General features: G+C 32.6%; 1 protein-coding gene across 2 annotated transcripts; it reads left to right on the top strand.

The window, feature by feature from the left end:
• The first annotated feature begins 3,891 nt into the window (after positions 1-3,891).
• Positions 3,892-12,390, top strand: LOC114182262 (somatic embryogenesis receptor kinase 2-like). 2 transcript variants are annotated; one of them, XM_028069091.1, is made up of 12 exons: positions 3,893-4,007; positions 4,099-4,380; positions 5,049-5,181; positions 5,300-5,371; positions 6,784-6,927; positions 8,355-8,426; positions 8,522-8,593; positions 8,676-8,788; positions 9,309-9,440; positions 9,523-9,864; positions 10,808-11,202; positions 11,842-12,390. In XM_028069091.1, exons 2-12 carry the CDS (start codon positions 4,296-4,298, stop codon positions 12,154-12,156), a joined length of 1,875 nt encoding a protein of 624 aa, XP_027924892.1. In that variant the 5' UTR covers positions 3,893-4,007; positions 4,099-4,295; the 3' UTR covers positions 12,157-12,390. The 2 variants fall into 2 exon arrangements, with proteins under 2 accessions (XP_027924891.1, XP_027924892.1); XM_028069090.1 differs by having other exon boundaries at positions 3,892-4,380.
• The last annotated feature ends 2,598 nt before the right edge of the window (positions 12,391-14,988 follow it).

Here is a 14,988-nt window from a genome sequence, read left to right as displayed (position 1 = left end):
TATTTTATCTTTAATTTATATTTTACAATAAATTATTTTAAAAATATATGTATAAATAACCAAATTTATTTTATACAATCATTCACTTTACTACAAATTTTCCTAAAAGTTTCCACTCACTTTACCTTATTGATATGCATGTAGATTTATTTAAAAACATCAATTAAAACATTTAAAGATATATTTGTCCCCAATTATCTTTATTTTAAAAATTATTGAATTACCTAAGTCCTTTACGTGGATAAAAATAGATAAAACTGTAAATAGATAAAACTGTAAAGGTTCAATTTTTGTTACTTGTTTTCTCTTTTTCTTTTTTTAGCCAAATTTAGTTTGGCTTAGCTAAATTGTTTTTTCAACCATCATCATTTCTTCACTTTTTTATCCACTATTCGACTTGATCTCTTGTAGCTTAATCAATCCATGAGCTTAAACTTAACTTTGACTGCATTAAAAAACCACTTAGAATATTCAAATAATATTTATACAACTAAAAAACTATTTTTAATCTATTTTTATATCTCAATGTCACTGAGCTATCTTGTAATATATCCTAATTTAAACATCATTTTAAGCACAAAAAATAACAAAGAAATTAAGATTAAAGGTTTAGTGAGGCATAAATATGCATTTATTAGTGGACCTTTGATCGGGCCGACTCGACCGACATTTGACAGGAGCCGCTATAATTGAGGCACGTTCAACTAAATTTTTTCCGTCCTCGGCTCGACATAATTTTTAATGAGGGTCAACTCCGCCTAGGTCGATTGGGTTTAATTTCGGCTTGGACTAACTTAGTCAAATTTAGACTAAGGACAATTTGGCTGAATTTCGCTCAATTTTGGTTGAGTTTGACGCCAAATTTTGACTAGGTTCGATTTGACCAAATTTCGCTTTGGATCAACTCAATCAAATTTTGGTTGTATTTAGTTTCATCGAATTTTGGCTAAGCCTAACTCGGTCGAATTTCGATCGAGACTGACTCAACCAAATTTTTCCCGAGACCTTCTTAGCCAAATATCGACTAGTGATGACTCATATCGACCTTCAGGTTGAGAAGACTAGAGTCAACCTTTGACCGAAAACAATTAAGACTAACTCTTAACTACATAGCTTAGACCCACTTTGATTTTGGATTTTTTAAATCCAAAAAATATCCGATCCAAATCTAATTAAATGAATTAAGATTTAGATTTTCAAAATCCAAAAAATTATTCAACCCAAATCCATTGTTAAATGGATTTGTTAGGTTTTACAGAGAGGGTTTCATTGGGGAGAACAACACCAATGAGATCTGAGCCTAACCACATAAGACACTGACACCACTCTCAACCCAAAACCTTAAGGCGATGGGTTTATGGGTCTTTATTCTTATATAGTGCTCTACTTTCTCATTTCTGGTTAATGTGGGACTTAGACTTACACTTGGATTCCTAACCACATTGGTACACTCCCCCTCCAACGGCGCTTTACCTGGAACCCTTACTTGGGACCTTTGCCAGGAAGACTTCGATACTAGGACCATACTGCACTCGTATGAGCCGATATTAACCATCGGCTCTGATACCACTTGTCAGGTTTTATAGAGGGGGATTCATTAGCCTAACCACATAAGGCATTGACACCACTATCAACCCAAAACCTTAAGGCTATGGGTTTATGAGTCTTTATTCTTATATAGTGCTCTACTTTCTCATTTTTGGTCAATGTGAGACTTAGACTCACACTTGGATTTCTAACAAGTGGTATCAGAGCCGATGGTTAAAACTGGCTCAGACGAGTGCAGTATGGTCCTAGTATCGAAAGTCTTCCTGACAAAAGTCCCAGGTAAGGGTTCCAGGTAAAATGTGTCCGTTAAGAATAACGGCGGTACAGAAAAGGACAGAAAAGGAGTACTCATGGTTGGGATGCTTCCGCTGGAGGGGGAGTGTACCAATGTGGTTGAAGGGACTCACCCTTGAGAGGGAGATTGTTAAGAATCTAAGTGTGAGTCTAAGTTCCACATTGACTAAAAATGAAAAAGTAGAATACTATATAAGAATCAAGACCCTTGTTCCTATCAGAATTGAATTTAAAATCCATATATATTTGAATCATTATGAATTGAACGTGGATAATTTGTCCACCTTACCTGAATCAATCTTAATCAAGTTTGAGTTAAATTTCCTGAAGAAGAGATTTTGGATGCGGTCATTTTAAAGGTTACACACCCCAAAATATTGAACAAAAACACAACCAAAGGATGAAAACTAGTTGCAATAGAATTTGTAACGTTACCCCACTTTTCATTTTCTTACCTCTTTATAAAACCTTTTCCTTCTTTCTCTATACTTTCTCTTTTCTTTAATTTTCTTCATATCACACCTTGCAGTAACTAAAGGAGCAAAAGAGCATTTTTATTTGATTAAATTTTCAAATAAAATAAGTTTACGATTTCTTCTCTATTTATATATATATATATATATATATATATATATATATATATATATAATATCAAATCAAGGAGATGCTTTTTTTTCTCTTGCAAAATATATAAACAATTCTACAATTCTCAATTTTTTTATATCATTAGTTTAATTGAATGATACATGTACTCATATATTTATTTTGAAAGTGATGTATTTATTTGTTCATTAATTATTTGAGTCACTTTGAAAAATTCATTGAATTATAAAATAGTATCATTAAAGGTAACTACAACTTAAAGTATTTAATTTTGTGATAGTAAAATTTAAATTTATAACATTGTTATTAATTAGAATGGATCAATTTAATTACTTTGATTAGTCTTCATATCTGTTTCTTACATAAATATTTAATTTTATGTTTATCTTTTAATTAAAATTTAATTTTATAACATTATTATTAATTAAAATCAATCAATTTAATTACTTTGATTAATATTCATAAACTAAACATTTGTTTCTTATATAGAACCTAAGATAATATTATTTTTTCAATAAATTGAACATGTATGAAAAATATTTATAAATAATTTGGATTTGTTTTATTAAATTGATGATAATGAATAAATCATTTTTTACGTAATATTTTAATGGACATAAATAAATCAATAATTCAATCCAATCTATTATAGTTTGAATTAAAACTGATACAATCCATTTGCTTTATCACCTACTAACATATTGGTTAAATAATTGAAAAAAATGATTTTGTTTATTATAAATTATATGAAAACACAGTGGAAAAAGTATTGAATACACATTTTTCACATTTCAATTAAAAAAATGCTCTCTTTTTTGGTTAAATTGTGTAATAAATATTAAATGATAAAAAATATTTCCAATTACAGTATTATTATAATTCTCATAAGAAATGATATTAACAACCAATTTAATTCAAGATAAACTCAAAACCATCTTTTACTCTTTTCCACAAGTAAAAACTAATAATTTCCAGTAAATAAATAAATACATCGTACCATAAATAATCTTTTTTAAACTGGAATACACAAATTTTACCTGTGGTTCATAATATAATTATGAAAGTAACGTCAATTTCCATCAAAAACTTGTTCAATGATTTTTCAAATCACGTAACAGTAAACTAAATTCTCATCACCAATAGTCATAGAAGAGTCACTGTAATCAATCATCACATATACCATAATAATATATTAATATATATTATAATATGAAGAATAATAATATTAATATAGTATAGTAATAATAAGATGTTACAAAAGCATAATAAAAGCGAGAGGTGTGGGACCCACAGAAATCACACGCTTATTGACCCCAGAACGGAGGGGTTCTGCCTCAAGTTGCTTTCCGCAATATAGCGCGAAGCTGTTTTAATTGGATTCGGGCAGCGGGCACCACCGTTCGGGCAGCCTCACTCACTCATACTCACCACGCTTCACTCAAATACACTCACCACTCTTCACCCATAAATAAATACGCAGAGAGAGAGAGAGAAATCAATTAAAATAAAAAATAAAGTGTGCTCTTTCTTTCATAAGCAAGAGAGAAAAAGTTAAAAGCAAAGTTTGTTATTATTTTTATTTATTTTTGTTTATGTTTTGGAAAAGAAGAATGTGGGAAAATGTTATGATTTCTGAGTTTTGATCCTTTTCAGGGTGGTTTTGGAAAATGTTGGTTTTGATGGGATCGGGTTCTGGGTGTGGTGGTGGTTGGTAATGGTGGTTTGCATGTGAGATTTTTTTGGGGGGTTAGGGTTTTTGTGGCATTTTGGGTTGTTGGTGTTTTGTGATGGTGTTTTGGGGGGTGAGGTACCATTTGGATCTGAGGTTTGTTCTGGTGACTTAGTTTTCAATGGAGAGAGAGGTGTGGGGGTTTGTTTTCTTCTGGTGGGTGCTCTTAGCTCGCCCATTGTGCTTGGTTTCTGCTAACATGGAAGGTTTGTATTTTTTATTTTTATTTTTTGAGTGTTGAAGCTCTTTACTTTGTGGCTCATTTAGTGAGGAGTTCAAGCTTTGGTTGTGTATGGGTTGGATAACTGGGTTGAACTTTTGGCTGGTGTTTCATTGTCTGTGTTATGGTTTTTGTGTAGTGGTCTTGCAATGTTAAGTGCTGGATTGGTTTTGATGGATCATAGTTTGGTTTTGGGGTACAAACGAGATATTGTATCTACGTTTTTGTCCCAATGGCCTTATGGGTTTTGTGTTGGAGAACATCTGATGACAATGCCTTTGCTCTGTATCGATAAGATTCTAACAAAATGGGCTACGCTCTTATGGTTAGAGTAAGAAATATAAACAGAGTGTGAAGTCATTACTCATAGGGAATAGGAACAGTGTTCATTAGGCTTATCTTTTTCCTCAATTGTTTGTACTTGTTTGTCTAGTAGGGACATGATTCTAATGTTCTGATTCACATGCTTCAACAACTGCTGAACTTTTTTTTTGTTTTATTTATTTATTTGTCTCTCTCGGTGTGTATGTGTGTTGGGGGTCGGGGGTGTATTGCTCAGTAGGGTGTTGTTTTGTTAGATGCAGTGTGTAACAAATATATTTCAAGATGATAGTCTTTACAGCACCTGATCTTTGTCCTTGTATTACGAAACAGGTGACGCCTTACATAACCTGAGGACAAATTTACAGGATCCTAACAATGTTTTGCAAAGTTGGGACCCTACATTGGTGAATCCATGCACGTGGTTTCATGTAACATGCAACAATGATAATAGTGTCATTAGAGTGTAAGCTGTTTGCCCCCTGATATCTGTCGTATTTATGTTTGTTCTGTATTTTTTGCAGCCTAATTTCATCTTTTTACTTTTTAACGTGTTATTATCGCTTCCTTTGGTTTAATATCAGTGATCTGGGAAATGCTGCTTTGTCTGGTCAACTTGTTCCACAGCTTGGCCAGCTCAAAAACTTACAGTATTTGTATGTTATACTCTCATCCTTTGGTGTTTCAATATTTTAGTTCTCCTTTTATAATATTTCTATGAACTTGGTTAGTGGATGACCATATTTGTTCCTGTTTGTGTTAATATTTTATGTGCCAGTCTATTTTTCTGTTTCAATATTCATAGGGATGGTTTTCCAATAATGTAGAGTAAAACAGTACAGTATTTAGGACTGTCATGCGCAAATTTGGTACTCAGATCTCTAATTTTATGAATGCATAATTTATTGTCATTTTCTGAAATGTCCTATCTATAACATTTCATTCAGTTTTTTCAATGCAGATTTTAGGTGGTAAGGTTTTTGTAAGATACTGAACTTGATAAGTGCATGTTATTATTGTTATTTAGTTTATTATTCAGAATAATTATAATATTTTCTGTAACTGGTGAATTTATCTAAGGTATCCGAGCCCGATATTTGTACCATTAAAGATAAAATGAAAGGCCTTTGTATTGATCATCATACAAGTAATGAACTTTTGTTTACAGAAATCTGACTCTGATAACAGAAGAAAAATAGAGAAAAGAAAACTGTGTATTGATGACCTTAGTTTGAACAAGTAAATGAGCTTCTGTTCGCAGCTACTATATTTAGTCTAGAGAAGCTCATCTAACTGACTAAGTTATATCAACCGGACAATGACAGTTGTAACTAAGTGATTAACAGAAATCAACAACAGTTATAACACTAATTTATACGAGATTCTCTCTGGGTGACCTTTACTCCTTTTTGCTTTTTTCTTTTGATTCTGAACATGACAATTTGGTTCTTCATACTTTAAGGAGGGAAGGGTGTGGGAAGGAGAGAGAGTGGGAGGGGAATTGATGGTTGATCCTGACTTTTGAGAGTGTTCTACCATATATTTGTCTATACACTCTTGGCTTTGGATTATTGATAAGCTATCTAAATTGAAAATGGCTTCGGCTAAGGATGGTTTGACTAGCATTACAATTGTGCATTGGTTCTCTTTGGTTATGCTATTGAGTTTGTGCGATACAGCAGTTGCATTTGACTTAGTCAGAAGTTTCTTGAGGAGGTAATCCAAGGCCTCTTGTGTTTTGGGATTGTGCGGATCTTGTTCTAAATGTTCTGACATATTTGAGAAGAAGCCTATTAAGAGTTCGCCCACAAGAGAAATTTCCCATACTTGTATCTGCATTTGTTGTAATCCTGAAGAAAACAGACAATCTGCATTAAGTACTTTTCAAATGAAACTTTTAGCTTTGGAAGCTGTATGACTCTAAAGGGATGATATCAATTGCCTAGCAGTCAGTGATAAAATTTTAATGAAATATTAAAGTGATTTAGCTAGATTCTAATTTACGAAATATTAATTTGGAGGTCTGATATGTTCATATTTTTTCATGCTATTTCTTTTTTCATATCAGGGAACTTTACAGCAATAACATTAGTGGACCAATTCCAAGTGATCTGGGAAATCTTACTAATTTGGTGAGCTTGGATTTGTATCTAAACCGCTTCAGTGGACCTATCCCAGAGTCATTGGGCAAGTTGTCAAAATTGCGTTTCCTGTGAGTATACTTATTGTTGGGATGAATTGTTTTAAGTACATATATTTTGTGGAATTTTCTAAGAATATCTTTTTCTGAATTGCATTATTTATCATCAGTACATTTGGTTTGCATTATGATTTATGAATGACTCACGTTAGTGTAAATGAAAAGATAAATGTGCTAAAGCGCCTTGACAATAAAACAAATTCTTATGGGCTACTATACCATCATGTTCCACACCTTTTTATAACTACTTTTGGCTTAACCTTTTAAGGAGACAATTTTATGCTTTAGTAAATAAAAATAATATTATTTATTTAATAAAATATGTAATTGCACAATCTCCCTTCTCAATAGTAACTATATAACTTCTCCAGTTAAAAATAAGCACCACAGATTTTTTTAAACCATTATTAGAAATTATATATATATATATATATATATATATATATATATATATTTTTTAAAATTTTATTCCTTTGATACAATAGAAATGCGGATATACAAGTTCATGCATTCCTGCTATTAATAAATATTTTAGTTTCATACATTGATACTGTTAGGATTTTTACACAGTATATATATTTTAAAATTTTATTCCTTTGATATAATAGAAATGCGGATATACAAGTTCATGCATTCCTGCTATTAATAAATATTTTAGTTTCATACATTGATACTGTTAGGAATTTTACACAGTTAACCAATTAGGAACCATTACAGATTTGATTTTCAAAGTAATTTATCATAAAAAGCCTAGTATTGAATTACATTATTATAAACGAACCACCAATTAGTTTTCGGTTCCATTTAGATCTTACCATGCATGGAAATCATGATTATATGATAGTGTAAAAATCTTTTACACTTTTGGTAGATACTAGTTAAATTCTACGGTGAATCTAAAAAATTAGATAACTTACATTCAACTATGGTTTTGTTGCTACTAATTCTGTGTGTCAAGTAGAGTTGACAGTTTAAGCAAATGAATAGTAAACTAATCACTAATTAAACCAAAGGAGTCATTCTTGGTTCAAAATGCTCACTGAAATACTAGGTTAGAATTTAGATATGTTACTCATTCAGGGAACTTGCATTCCTATTTACCCAAGATTGTTCCTTCATCCCTCCCCGGCCCATAGCATTTGATTATCGTTAATCAAATCATGTGCACTTGACTCTCTCTTTGTGAATACATTTTTTTTTTTAATTTTTCGTGCTTGTTTCTTTGAAGAAATTTAAAAGGTATTGTAAGAGTGAACCAGAAATGAAAATTAAAGCTATATTGCTTTGGTGTAAATTGCTATTATTTTTCTGTCATAGACTAGGACTTTAAAAGCTGAATATGGTGCCTTGTGCTTGTTGATCTATGTGTCTTGTTTTTTGAACCACTATGGAATATTAATATCTAATACCGTTTTTGTGGTATGTTTGTCTAAGGATAGCCGTCTTAACAACAACAGCCTTACTGGTCCTATTCCCATGTCACTGACTAATGTCACTGCTCTGCAAGTGCTGTGAGCCAGTTTCCCTCAACATGTGGTTTATTTATCTTAGCAATGTTTTTATGCAAAGCTAATGTTTTGTTCTCAATATTTACTCTGAAATGTAGGGATTTTTCAAATAACCGTCTCTCAGGTGTGGTTCCTGTTAATGGCTCCTTCTCACTATTCACTCCCATAAGGTATTTTGCTCAGCTTTGAGATATTCTTGCTTTCAGTGATCTGGCCTGCAAACGATTTCTGAATGGATTGCCCTTCCTGTAGTTTTACCAACAACTTGGATTTATGTGGCCCAGTCACTGGGCACCCTTGTCCTGGGTCACCTCCATTTTCTCCTCCCCCTCCTTTTGTTCCACCATCCCCAATTTCAGCTCCAGGTATTCTTTATTGTGCTTTTGAAACTTTAAAATTTGGACTACACTGTTATCTGCAAATTTGTCATAATTTCTATAGTTGTTGCTTAGTTTTTCTTAACCTGGGTTTTAACTTGAAGTTCATGCTATACCCATCGTGGTGGCTATTTCAACTTTTTATAATGTGGTTATGATGACTGGGCAATATTCCATGTCCTGATTTTTCTATTTTTGGTTTATTGAAATTTAATTATTGGTGTTAATATTTTCTTCTAATTTCCATTGAACGTCAGGATTCTTATTGTGTCATGCTAGTGAGTTGGTGTAGATTTACATAGACTTATTGTTCGTTCTCCATTGCTGCTGTTTATTGTCTTGTGAAGTTTTGAAGATTAAAATCTTTTCTTATCTAGTCGTTGGTCAGTCATACATTTTAATAGGTTCAGTCAATGCCTATTTATGCTCCCTGTCAGTTATTGCGTTCTTGGAAACCTCAGTATAAAGGAAGCACTTATATTTTGTGATTTCCTCTGTCTAATTGCAGGAGGAAATAGTGCCACTGGTGCAATAGCTGGAGGAGTAGCTGCAGGTGCTGCTCTTTTATTTGCTGCTCCAGCAATTGCATTTGCATGGTGGCGTCGAAGGAAACCACAAGAATTTTTCTTTGATGTGCCTGGTGAACTTTCCCTTCCTATTTGAGTTAGTAGTGCATTGGTGGAACAATTGGAGGGAGTTTGACTCCTTACATCTAATTGCAGCTGAAGAAGATCCAGAAGTACACCTTGGGCAGCTCAAGAGGTTCTCACTCCGGGAACTGCAAGTTGCAACAGATACCTTTAGTAATAAAAACATTCTTGGAAGGGGAGGATTTGGTAAGGTGTACAAAGGACGCTTGGCAGATGGTTCACTGGTTGCTGTGAAAAGATTGAAAGAGGAGCGCACGCCTGGTGGGGAGCTTCAGTTTCAGACAGAAGTAGAGATGATCAGCATGGCTGTGCACCGAAATCTCCTCCGTCTACGTGGGTTCTGTATGACACCAACGGAAAGGCTACTTGTATATCCTTACATGGCTAATGGAAGCGTTGCATCATGCTTAAGAGGTATGGCCTTTCCTTTTTCCTCCAGTCTTTGGCCTAGCAACAAAATAGAACATGGCTTATGTTAAAAGCCCTTCATTTTTGCTGTGTAGTGACTTTGAGTTTAGTTTTTCAGGACATGTTAATAAGTTACATATGATATCAGTTTGACTTTTCAGTTTTTTAACTGTCGTGCACTCTACTTTCTTGATTACCTATCATTGCCAGTTATTCCTCTCAATTTTCAAATTCTATAAATCCTTGCTACTGGCAATTAAAGCACATATATAGTTTTAGTGTCCTCTAGCTCTGGCACGTATAAAGAATACTAATAAAAATGATAATTAGGGTTTAAATTTATAAAGACATGTTTGGCAAAAGTTTACTAGTGTCATCTGTGGTTTAAAAGAGACTTCTAGTTTCAAAGTCCCTAGAGTTATTTCTCTAATATGATGTTAAGAAAAGTAAAAAGCCCACTCTACCTTTTACTCCTTTTTTCTTATTCATGTCTACATATACATCAAAACAAGGAATTTTGGGCCACCATTTTTGGATTAAGTGTTAACTACCATTGACTTCACTTATAGATTTTGTTATCCTCTGGCTTGGAAAGTGATTCTGCACTGATGTACAATTTCGTGCTGAAAGTATGTTTGAAGTATAGACTCAAACTAAAGAAGAGAAGATAAAGCACCATTATAAGATAAAGGCACCATTATAAGATAAAGACACTGCGCGATTTATGCAATTTGAGTTTGTTAACACTACAGTCACTGGAAATCCCATGATGTTTAGTACTGTACTGTAATGTTCTATGCTACAGTGAGATGAATTTGGTTAAACCACAAGTCAACAAAACTTATGTTACTGACTCAGTTCTTTATTTTATTTATGTCAAACATGAGTCTTCTACCTTATCTTTCCCAATTTTCTGTTGCCTCATGATCTCGTATTTGCATTATTCCAGAGCGTCCGGCACACCAACAACCCCTTGATTGGCCAACAAGAAAAAGAATAGCATTGGGTTCATCAAGGGGTCTTTCATATTTGCATGATCACTGTGATCCAAAGATTATCCACCGTGATGTAAAAGCTGCAAACATATTGTTGGATGAGGAGTTTGAGGCTGTTGTTGGGGATTTTGGGTTGGCTAAACTGATGGACTACAAGGATACCCATGTTACAACTGCTGTACGAGGCACAATTGGGCACATAGCCCCAGAGTACCTATCTACTGGTAAATCTTCAGAGAAAACTGATGTATTTGGGTATGGTATAATGCTTCTGGAGCTGATCACTGGACAAAGGGCTTTTGACTTAGCTCGTCTTGCTAATGATGATGATGTTATGTTGCTGGATTGGGTATGAACTGCAAATGCATACCGTTGTGTATTTGTTAATTTCATTTATGTTTACAGTTGAGTTTCATTCAATCCTTAAAGTAGTTTTCTCCTTCCTTCAATTCTTCAGACAAGGATGACACAGGAGTAGTAATCATGCCCGCAGATAGTAGAATGCAGAACATTTTCAAATTTTCCATTTTTTACATTTTCTTTGTCACCACTGTGCTAATTTCAATGCTATTTTTGTGCTTCTAAATACTTTCACTGTTTTATTATTGAAAATGGTATCTATGACATCAAATGTGTCCTGTTAGGTCTTGCAGGAGAAAACAAGTTCTAACTGATAATACTTTTTGACTGCAGGCTAGGAAAATTAGGTCAACGTTAATGTTACTAATGCTATTAGCACTGAAATGTACTAACTGCCAATATAATTTATCATGATCTGATTTAGGAAAGAAAAAACAGGCTATGCCTCTAATTGGAAAAGAAGGATTAGCATGATGTTGAACATTGACTTGTAGTCTTTTGAACTGTGCATTCATGATCTTTCATGAAACAATAACATGTTAAATTACAGTCCATGTTACTTGTCGACAAGAATCACAAGTGAATTCATAATATTTTATAGTAATCTAACGGCTGAGTATGTTCTTAGGTTAAAGGACTTCTGAAGGAAAAGAAGCTAGAAATGCTTGTGGACCCTGATCTCCATAGCAATTACATAGATGCTGAGGTAGAACAATTGATTCAGGTTGCACTGCTTTGCACACAAGGTTTCCCTATGGACCGGCCTAAGATGTCAGAAGTAGTGCGAATGCTTGAAGGTGATGGTTTGGCAGAAAGATGGGACGAGTGGCAAAAGGTGGAGGTTCTGCGCCAGGAAGTGGAGCTCACCCCTCATTCCAGTTCTGATTGGATTGTTGACTCAACTGAAAATCTACATGCAGTTGAGTTATCTGGTCCAAGGTAACTCTGGCACAATAGTAAGTTAAAAGGAGAAAATAGAATTGTTTGACATTTTTTTCAGCTATAGAAGTTCTCTTTCACTCTTGTTCCTTCCTGTAAGTCTAGTCCACTGCATTGTATTCATTTACGTTTGTGCATAGCTTTCTTGAGTTACAATGTGTATCACCTGCTTCTGCTGTGGTTTGATGAAGTGAAAATTTACTTAGATTAAAGAATTGCAGTAGAATTATGCACACTATCTTTTATACTTTTCTATAATCTGCAATTTTGATGATGATGTTCTGTAAAGTTGTGTGGTAGGAGACTATCCCTGCACCCTCATGGGCAAGGTGGCCAATTTGCATGGATCCTTTGTCCTTACAAGTGCTTGCTATCATTCAAATCTGGGTTTGTTTGTCATGATTATTACTTCATTTTCCATGCATCAAGTTTTTCATTTTTTAAAACGTAGTGCTTGACTCATTGTATAAATTTATTAGTTTTTCTGCACCACCCTTTTATTTTTCTTTTTTACTTTGCTCAATTCTTTCTTTTACCTTGCTTGCTTATATGTTTAATACTTTATGTGCTTGTATATTGATCAATTATTTTATATTTGCTTCAAGTTTATGGCGATATTTTTTATTCAATGATCCTGATTGATTTTGCTGGCAGTGTGTTATGTTTTTCTGTATCATTTGTAGGTTGATGATTAATTATATCTTATTAGTTTCAATTTAATTAGAATATACTAATGAATGAAGTTTTTTTTTTACTTATAATATAATACTTTTGTAATAATTATTTGAGTGATTTCTACTTGTTTGTAGTTAATCTTTATATTTGGCATCTAAATTAAATTTATTTGTCTTTAAATATAACATCAATAGTTCATTCATATCCATTAAACTATTTAATTTAGGTAATGTACCACTTTATATTTTTATGAAATTGTATGTTTTTTTTCAAAATTATTAAATAAATAATGTATACAAGGAGCTCAAATTTTTCTTTAAAAGCTCTTCAACTTTTGAAAGAGAAAAAGATAAACTCATAATATATATTGTTTATGAACTACAATAATTAAATATAGTTTGATTCAAAAGGTAATTACTGTGAGGAACAATTAGAAGATGGGTTCATATGGATTCAGTGATTTCTTTTCAAAAAAATTACTTAACTTTAGTGTATTATTATTATTATTATTATTATTATTATTATTATGTATGGAATGACCAACCTTAATTTAAAAAAAATATATAAAGGAAATCAGTGAAAAATATGTGAAGTTATGGAACTTATTTTGAGCAGAATTCACTTAATCCGTCCTGTCCTGTCCTGGTTCATATATTTATAAGAAAATTTTAAAATACTTTTTATTTATAATTTAGGACAGGAAGAGAACATTTTCTCTGGAGTCTTAAAAAGTGAACTAAGTCGCCTTGCCGGAATAATTTTGAATCACTAATCAAACCTCTTTCTAATTTAATCACTAATCATTAATCAATTTCTTCAAAAATGAAAAAAATTTCTTAATCCTTTTTCTGAAACCGTTCTTATATTTAGTAATTACTATAGTTTTATAAGCTTTACAAGTTTGAAGTAACTTTTTCGTTAGAGTTCTCACTGACATTCGAAGTTGCTTAAAATGTATTGTTTTTCCGGCCAACTCAACTTAATAAAAAAATGTCTATTAAAGCAATAAATGTTATGTATGATAATTAAATTTAAATATAAAAAATGTAAAATTGTGAGTTGTTTTAAATTTCTTTGACTTTCTTCCATTAATGCAAGTTTTTAGTTTTATATTTAATTGTAATACTTTACATATGAATAATTTGAATCACAATTTGAAGTTTTTAGTAAAAATATTTCACTTATTTGTTAAACTAAAACTAATAGATATTAAAATTTAAGAAATTTAAACTATAGGTTTGATATGTAAAAATGGAGTAAAATTTCTAGCATGATTTTTTTTTTGTTTTAAATTTCTTTTTATTTGGTTTTGATCGTCTATATAAACTCCAAAATAAATTTAGCATTAAATTTTAAAAGTCATACATTAGGTAAAATGTAACATCCCAATTTTAGCAGCTTGAAACTAAAAAAAAAAAATAGGGAGTTTTATTGTAGTTCTAAACCAGATAATCCAATGTACACAATATATTAATACAGTCTTACAAAAGATATGACTAAAAAAATATATCAATTATACACTTAAACTAAACTAGTAAACACTATGCTTAAATTGACCCCTACTAAAGCTTCAACTGGAAAGCTCTTCCACAACCTAAAACGATGAATCCTCATCCTTTATAAGTGCCCTTGACACTGCAATCACATCTGCTCCCACCGAAAAGGTGATCATCGCAAAAGAAAAACATACAATACGAGACAGAAACACAAAAAGCAAGGGTAAGTTAATAATGATTTAAAGAAGGTTACATTAGAGAAAGAGTATAATAACAATCAATTATCACAAATTCACATAGGAACATTCCAATACTCACACGTCATTCAACTCTAGACTCAATTATCCGGATATATGCAATTAACATTGGACCTCTTGGTGGCTTGCACCGTGTATGATTCTCAAACTCTGCAGAGTTTGGCCTCAAGGGGTTATCACCCAATCATCACACCAGGTAAATCTCCTTCGCGCCAAAGACTTGATCGAGCCCAGTGGCTAAGACCTCCTGCTACTCCTCACGGCATAACCCATTATACTCTATATGAGCCTTAATGGTTATTGGAGCGTCAGGATACCAACCAAAACTGAGTCCTTATGTCTTTGCATAACCTATCTCATCCACACTTAGAATTTCTCCACGAAATTCCTCCATAATTCACATACAAC

Source organism: Vigna unguiculata, chromosome 4 (genome assembly GCF_004118075.2).
Source record: "Vigna unguiculata cultivar IT97K-499-35 chromosome 4, ASM411807v1, whole genome shotgun sequence".
NCBI classification, from domain to species: domain Eukaryota; kingdom Viridiplantae; phylum Streptophyta; class Magnoliopsida; order Fabales; family Fabaceae; genus Vigna; species Vigna unguiculata.
The sequence above is the reverse complement of the archived record's forward strand: the minus strand, read 5'-3'. Positions and strand labels throughout refer to the sequence as shown.